Source organism: Loa loa (assembly GCF_000183805.2).
Source record: "Loa loa unplaced genomic scaffold supercont3.753, whole genome shotgun sequence".
NCBI classification, from domain to species: domain Eukaryota; kingdom Metazoa; phylum Nematoda; class Chromadorea; order Rhabditida; family Onchocercidae; genus Loa; species Loa loa.
In genome coordinates, this window is record NW_018108933.1 from 6,095 (window position 1) to 14,584 (window position 8,490).

General features: G+C 34.9%; 2 protein-coding genes across 2 annotated transcripts; one reads left to right on the forward strand and one right to left on the reverse strand.

Annotated features, from left to right (window-relative positions):
- Window positions 1-408: 408 nt before the first annotated feature.
- On the forward strand, window positions 409-5,740 carry LOAG_09644 (hypothetical protein; the record flags this gene model as incomplete). The annotated part of the gene is made up of 15 exons (XM_020447985.1): window positions 409-470; window positions 711-842; window positions 942-1,108; window positions 1,237-1,427; window positions 1,737-1,818; window positions 2,183-2,349; window positions 2,863-3,027; window positions 3,227-3,325; window positions 3,589-3,800; window positions 4,147-4,263; window positions 4,366-4,434; window positions 4,634-4,755; window positions 4,890-4,984; window positions 5,185-5,296; window positions 5,475-5,740. Coding segments are annotated over 15 exons (2,058 nt in total), but the record flags the coding sequence as incomplete, so codon positions are not given.
- Window positions 5,741-6,037: 297 nt separating this feature from the next.
- On the reverse strand, window positions 6,038-8,107 carry LOAG_09645 (hypothetical protein; the record flags this gene model as incomplete). Its single annotated transcript, XM_003145172.2, has 5 exons — window positions 6,038-6,533; window positions 6,762-6,845; window positions 7,117-7,291; window positions 7,552-7,679; window positions 7,924-8,107. Coding segments are annotated over 5 exons (793 nt in total), but the record flags the coding sequence as incomplete, so codon positions are not given.
- Between the last annotated feature and the right edge of the window lie 383 nt (window positions 8,108-8,490).

Sequence of the window (8,490 nt, forward strand, 5' to 3'; positions counted from 1 at the left end):
GCTTTTAATCTTTGCTTCGAAACCAGCCGTGGAGTACGTATATATTATCATCATGTCAAATCCGAATCAATTGCTTGAACCCTCAACTACTCCACCATGAAACGAAACAGATTGTCAGCGGTACGTGTCTTCCCGAGTGTCCTGCGTTTTCCTGTTTCAGAATCCGGATACATATTATATTTTTTGGATACAGATAATTTTTTTTTTTTGAAATCCGGATATATATTAGATTGATCTTGAGATTACGTGGTTACGAAAATCACGGGATACGAAAGATCCGACATGATATATGCCTATTAATAAGTGCAACTTTTTGCAGCTTGATGGACGATGTTTCGGCATATTGCATTCCGGTTCGGAACGTGTTTGTTTTCTGGATGTACGCAGAATTTCAGTAATCTAATTCAGAATAGTAAATTGGCAAACTGCTCATCTCACCATCAAAACGTCATACGAAAGAAAAATACGGGGTATTGATCTTTTACCAATACAAAATTATTGACCTCATGTTTAAGCAGCAAATGTCAGATCTTCCGGTTCACTACTTTCTCTTTTGATCTTTTCCCATCGTTATTGTAATGGATATCAGACTATGCACTATGCATATTTAGACGATCCGGATGGCAAATATTTGTTATTATTCTTGTGAAAATTTCAAAGGTTTTTGAAAAATACAAACTTTTAAAAATTTACATCTAATCATTTTTCAGAAATCTTGAATATAGCAAAAAGTCGCAGAAGCGCACGAGAAATATCGCTTTACATTCGGACTTTCACGAAAAAGTTAATCAGTGGAAGGAATTACTAAAAAATGAAGTTGCTTCCGGTGTTAAGGAAATCCGGTACATTATATTCATACCCTGTTTTTTTCCCTAGACTTTCCTTGCTGATGACAACAATTTGGTGGATATCACATACACATAGGAATTTCCATTTCACAGGGATCTTCTGCTGAATCCGTCGGTTGACGAATTGGAAAAACTTGGCCAGATTTCTGGAGGACTTCATTTCCGTACACAGTATTTACACGCATTGCACGGACGCGTCATTGTCTTACAACAGATAAAAGGACCAGAGCAGAAAGTCTCGAATAAAACTTTCCGTCCAGGTTTCACTTTTTTTTTCTTTTTTAGCTCCAAATTTTGTTATCCATAGCAAATTTTATTATCCATAGCTATTTTGGAAATGGATTTTTGGAGGTTTTTTTAGAAAATATTCAGATTTCTTTTATTATAGGCACGCCTGTGTTGTTATGCCGAATTCCAGAGCTTACAAGCGTTAGCGATTGTATTGTAATTTCATGCTCTGGAAATCAAGTGAGCCTAAAGGCAAAGGCGAAAAAAGAAGTGAATCTTAATTCTTCTGATGAATTTGTGTTGATACCATCTGTTGGCCTCGGATATCTGACAGCTTTAGATGAATTTCTGGTAAGTTTCTTTCCTGTGGGATAGTAGATTTTGCTAATGTAACGACATTTCGTTTAGAGAAGGAATTATTTGCACTAATTTATTTGTCCTTATTTCATGTTTTTTCTCTTGTATGGGCTCAAATTTTGGTTATAGTGTTATAATTGGTATTTACTTCACCCGCTAATAATGGCTTAAAGAAAAAACTTTTGATCGTCGTGCAATGTATTACGGCATTTGAGAATACAGGGTAGTCCCATGTTTTCAACAAACATAAAATATGTAATACAGATGGTAATCGTTGCTTGTAAAAAAATTTTCCAAATTCAGGAATTGAAGTGGAGAGATTTCCCAGGCGAAAAACTGATTCATTATGTTCATTGTAGTGTACCTTTACCAACATCACGACCAGGTAATTCAATTTCGATACTCGAACACATGCATATTCTGCATTTCAGGGGTTTTTTCTTAACATCCAATTCTCAGATTAAACGGTGGAGGCGTAAAAACATCATATAGCATTTGCTGGTTTGTCAATGCGAATAAGCTATATAAGAGAAGAAAGGTATATATTAGGTGATAAAATGTTTATGTTAAAGACTACTAAAGAAATTCATTGCATTTTGTAATTTAAAAGATTTAGCTGGTAAGTGGTAAGCAGTGCAGTTATATTCCTGCTATCGTGCAGTCATGTTGTTACATAATTTATCTTCTTCTTTTTAATTCAGCATTACTGAAACTTGTAAAAACATTGGTGTTAATGATATCTTATTTAGATGAAGTTTCCAGAAAAGCAGTTAAACTCAATGAAGACCAAAGACGTGCTGTATCTGCTGCATTAAACAAAAGTCGACCGATTGTGACCATTCATGGTCCACCTGGTACTGGGAAGACGGCTGTTATTGCGGAGATTGTGATAGAAGCCGTAAGCAGGAAGCAAAAGGTATGTTTTAATAGTGATTTGTCGTCTTAAAACCCTTTTTTGAAAGAGGATAGTTATTTTCCGCTATTTGCTTTCTTCTTGATTTCAGATTCTTTCATTTTTTTTTTTGAGACTAAGACTAACTTTATGATTTCTTTGAGGAATCAAAAATTGAAATGACCGCATGGGATTTTTTCTTTTTCTGATTTAATTAGATGTTTGGAGTAACAGTGGTTTTATGAGTAAATATCTCTGCATTTAGCGATAAGTCTGTCGATTTGAGTCTTAAAAATTAGATAATTGTATACTAACTGAATAAAAAAGACTGTTTTTAAGTGAGTTTCTTCCATTTTGTCGGCTACCCTCATCTCTGAGTATAGTCGAGAAGAAAATTCTTCATATTCAATGGGTCAGTTATCATTGCAGCCCATCCACTAAAATTTTTTGTGGGAATATGAGTTAAACTTCCAGCTGCACTAGTGCGAAATTTCCTGAATAATAATGAAATTCACCAAGTTTTATTTCGATTTACAGGTGCTTATTTGTGCCCCCTCAAACGTTGCAGTGAACAATATTGTGGATCGATTAAAAGACTTAGATGGAATATGTGTATTGGGATTTAATTCAGAGCTATCATTGGCCAGTGAACTGGAGCAACATGACAAATTCAGTGATATTCAGTGTGCCTTCAAAAAATTGGTGTGATAACTTTTGTAAGCTTAACACTGTTGACTATAGTCAGTGAAATAGGTTGAAAAGAAAATTCGCATTTTTAAGATGTAAAGTGACGATACTGGTATTGTGACAGTTCTGAATATTAAGCTCCTGTTTTTGTTAGTTTTTTTATTTATCTCATTTTAAAATGATAGATTTTAAAGAAATTTTATTAAATTTGCAGCATTCAGAAGAAGGTAGTGGAATAATATCTGGAAATAACCGTGATGAACATGGAAAAGCTTGGCACCATGCCAGTAAGATGTTATGGAACCTAAAAGAGGTAAAAGCGTTGTCTTGGCTTTCTCTCATAACTTGTATGATTTACGATAATCTACAAATTTTCAAAAAATGCAAATCGTGGTTTTTATAATGAGCGAAAAGTCGTACGAAAGTGGTTTTTCCTTAAAGCAATATTTTGATTGTAATTTTAAATTTTAGTTCATCGAAATATTGTGAATGAGGATCATTTGGACTGAAAATTTCAAAAATGTTTAAAATTATCCAATTTTTATCCCAGTTACTGTTGTTGTTTGGATTTTACAGAGCATTGTAAGTTGTAAACAAGTGATTGTATGTACGCTAACAAATAGCTCACTGCGATTTCTTCGTGAACAAGGTTTCCAACCCAATTTGACAATAATAGATGAAGCTGCACAAGCTTTGGAATGTGTTGCATGGTACTCGTTGCTTCTGTCTCGTAGGGCTGTAATTGTTGGCGATCTATGGCAATTACCACCGGTTTTGAAAACTTCACGGTATAGTTCTATCTTCGATACAATTTTTCGATTCTTCTAAGTCATTTCTGGCAAAGACATTGTGAATAAAATGCTTTTAAGAAATTAGGAAAATTTCTCTTCATTCAATTCCGGAATTTATTGAACGAATCATTCATCATTTTCCGCACTATAAATACGAAGTTGTGATGACAGTTTTCCTTATAGCTGAGTCCGTAATGCCTACCTTGAGGAACGTGTTTTAAATTATCAAATCTCTGTCAAGAACACAACTTAGTTTGGTTTTCCTCTCTTTAGTGGTTCATAGTTTCTCCAATTTTACTTTAACACTGTTTCGTTTAAATTATATAGTTCCAAGTACTTTAAGATTGCGGGAAATGGATGACATCAGTAATTCATTATTGGATACTTTATCCAAGAGATTTGGTGAAACTAATTCATTCATGTTGACAGAGCAATATCGTATGAACAAAAAAATTATGAAGTTAGTTCCATATTTATTGAAGAAACGGAAAGCTATTTATGGTTTCTATTAATAATTAAGTTTTGTTTTTTAAACATTTAAGTAAGGAATTTCCTCTTGCAGATGGCCTTCTTCATTTTTTTACAAGTCACAGCTACGCCCGAACGAGCATATTGCTAACCAACTTTTGAGGTAAATTACTTTGTTAGTACCTGCCGTGTATACTTTATGAAAATGCCTGATTTAATTTATGGGCTAAATTACATAAAAATAAATTGGTTTAGTAAGTAATCTAGTTTCGGTATACTATAGCCGCCATATTCAAGTTTAGAGCTATCTAAACCCTTACGAATGAGCTTCTTCAAAATTTCTCTTCCTTAATATATTTCAGTGATATAAGCAAAGTGCCTAAAGGAAGTTTGTTCGATGAACCAATGGTGTTCATTGACACAAGCCATGATAAATCTGCAGAAAACATCGAGAAGCTATATCGATACTCATATGCAAATGCGCGTAAATTTTCATAGGGATTTATTTTTGAAATCTTTTCTAGACTAAAATTGATTGTATTCGCATCAATTTGAAGTCATATAAAACACTATGTTTCTGAATATTTCGGGAAGAATTTAAATGCATTTCATTTGCAGTAGAAGCGAAATTGATCATCAGATATGTTACTGCACTAAGCACATTTGGTGTCCGAGAGGAAGACATTGGTATCATAGCACCATATATTGCACAGGTCAGACTGAAGATGATTTTTGGACAATTATATAATGTTTCTTTTATGACGTGATACATGGATTCCACTCACTTCTTTCTGGATCTTTCTGGATTATTTCTTTCTAATAATTTCTTTAGACTCAGGTTTTCTCCCTAGGAATGAAACCATGTAATAGGAGCTATTTTTAATACCTGGTTTCAACAGCAGTCCATTTTCAGGTGGACATGTTGAAGAAATCATTAAAGACTAGTAGAGTGAACAGTGTGGACGCCTTTCAAGGTCAAGAATGTGAAGTAGTTGTTATGTCATTGGTCAGAAATAATAGCGACGGTATTTATATATATATATATATATATACATATAAATATATGCAATTCATATTTAAACAACCCTAAAATTTGTTTTTAATAAGAAATTCAAATCTCGTTTCCAGTGTTTTAAACCTCGTTTATAGTAAGCTTCAGATCATCAGATTTCTTCCGGTAAAATTCAGAAATCTTGCTTGTAGGTCGAATTGGATTTCTAAAAGATGAACGACGTTTCAATGTAGCCGTGACAAGAGCTCGTCGGCAGTTCGTCCTGGTGGGTAATGTAAGAATGATGAAACATGCTGCGCACTTACAGTCCCTGACCGAATATATGCAAAGTCACGGTAGAATCGTTAAACAAGAGGAGTTGACTGACCACCTGGCTATCATTAAGAAGCAATCGAAAAAAATTCAAATGCAACTATTACGGAAACCGAAGCCTGTGACCGGTCAGGATGCACTGTGAGGTTGAGAATAAGAATGGAAGGCTCGCAGAACTGGATACCTGCCAGGTGTTATTAGTTGTTCCACACTGTTTTCTCGTTTGCTTGGATTTCCGAACTGGGCTAAGCGCACTTGAAAATCAGTATTGTAATGTGATTTACTGCAAACTTTATTATCGGAAACGGATATTACTTGATTTTGAGTAGTCCAGAAAATAACGAAAAGTTCCTCTTTCAAGTCATAAGGATCACAATGGTAAAAATTTCAAAATAGTGCACCTTCTTATCGATTGCGACATATCACAACGGGAGAGAAAGGGAAAAAAAAAAAAATAACAGCATAATGAGATAAGAATACAAAACTAGCATAAGTGCAATTTCAGCCATTTACATAAATGCATCACTTGGTAGGACCTTTCAAATTGCTTTCTGAGAAAGAACATTGTTGAGATGAAAAAAGAAAACAGAACGAAAAGACGAAATGGCAATTGTGATTTAGCAGCAGTACAGCAACGCAGGAAGCCATGTACATAAAAGAAATAATGAAATAAAGGTGCGACGGGAAAGAATTACTGAATTTTCAACGGTTTAGAATTATGAATCCTTTGCTGTGGCAACGTCATCGGAATTTTTGGCAAGTTCATTCGGCGCATTTTCTTGAGCAACATTTTTAATGGAACCTTTTCGGTTATGCCGCGGTGACATAGTTTGCTGTTTTCTGTAACGTCGACCATATGAAAAAACCGATGAATATGGAATATCGGATGGGGAGTCAGGACAACGACTTGTCGAACAGCCATTTGACATTTCCTCTTCCTGAATTTCGAAAATAAATCGAAAGGCACAGAAGTACCTCATGAGTTATTTTGTAATCCTTCAAATCTATGAAGTCACACAGTGCTCCCTGCCCCAGCTCCTTATTTTGGATCACATTGTAATCAGATCACAGAGTATTCTTACAGCTTTAGTGATAAATGGAACATTGGGCACATTCATTTATTCCACCAAAAAAATTACTTGGAAACTGCTTGAAAATTAACTTACATTCTTGAATTCATTGGCACATTTCATTTCTATGCAAACGGTGCTATCTTTCTTGTTCCGGCTCTGGTTGTTTAACGTAAGCACCTAAAATGGAAAGAAGTATACGATGTAATTTCAAGCCAAGTAAAGAAATAACAATAGAAGTGATTCATTTAGAATATCCAGTAACTCACTCATACCCCTATGATACATTAAATGCAGCAAGGTTAACTGCTGGTAACATTCATTTACCAAAAAATTAATGTCCTATTCAAGTCTTTCAAGCTGATCGTGCAACAGCAGTAAGCATGTGATCTTTTAAAATGATCGGTACTCAAAATTCTTCCTCAAGAACCGAAAGACAACAAATTGTAACCTGCTGTATAGCGACTGAAGATCGTGAGGAACGTCGTGTGACTTTTGAATTGAGGGATGTAGAAACTTCATGGGGAGCATCGATGTTGTAGCCAAGTGGAGCAGTTGGTACTACGCAGGACTGTATGTGGCTGATAGGTCCATTAAGTGCTTCTACTAACGTCATTGTCTCATATCTTAAAGGACAGTAGATTAACATTTAGATACAATTCAGGAAAAAATCCCTCCTGCCAACTGGAACAGCCTCAGAAGAAAAAATTTCTAAAAAGGAAGTATTTGTAGTTCAGAACTCCGACAAAGACGTTAAGTAAAATTACTGTCTGAAAAAGATGAAAATATACAGGAATTTTTAAAAGTGAGATAGTCGTGAACATAAAACATGTAAACAGTTCATATATGATGGCATCCAAGAAGATTAAATGATAGATAGTACCACCTAGTTTGTGAACGAGTTTGTTGAGAAGACGGTGACTGGTCAGTTATTGAAACCGTGCTAACAACACGCATCGTCTTCAGCTGTAACAGTGCGCGGAATGGAGAACGACAAATGGGGCAATTATTTAACTGAAAATTAATATAATACGGTGGAAGCAACAAAAATCTCCTAATGATAGAGATAAGTCTCGTAGAAAAACCCCTCAGATATGCAAATATAAAAACAAAATTCGGATATTTCTAAGGGAAAAACTCTTCAGGATTTCACACATTACAATGGTAAAAACATGTATGATGACGAGAGATGAATAACAAAAGATGATTTCTGAAATAAAGTAAAAGGGCGGTAAACTGAAAAAAGGGAAGAACTGACCTTATACCTCAATGTTTCCGCGCATCCATTACAAATGCATAAATGCCTACAAGGGAGAATAACAGTATCACGAATATCAGACATACAAATGATGCATTCGGATCCATTTTCATCACCAAGATCATGTTCTTTATTTTCAATTCCATAAATTTCTTGCAACAAATATACTACACCATCAGCTACCTACAATTGATTTTGTTTCAGCACCTTGATACGGAACTGAAGTTGCAGTGTAAAAAAGTGATGCTCATGCGAAGTGACGTGGTAAATTCATCGCAATGTGGAAATGGTACGGTTGAACAAGATAAAAATATGAAGCATGTTCTCTCAAGGCATCAAAAAACCAACGTGAAAACTGACCGGTTAACTAATCTTAAAAGGCTTCAACCAGCAAAGTTTCCAGTTGTCAGATGGGTTAAAGAGAATACTTAGTTATCTGATGCTCATTCGAGCATTTGATTTCCAGTTATAAACAAGTTAGCGAGGATATTCATGTTTGGAAAACCAACCATTCAACTACATCTTCCTCAAAAATGTAAAGATGATCTATGCGGCAAAATCTGAATT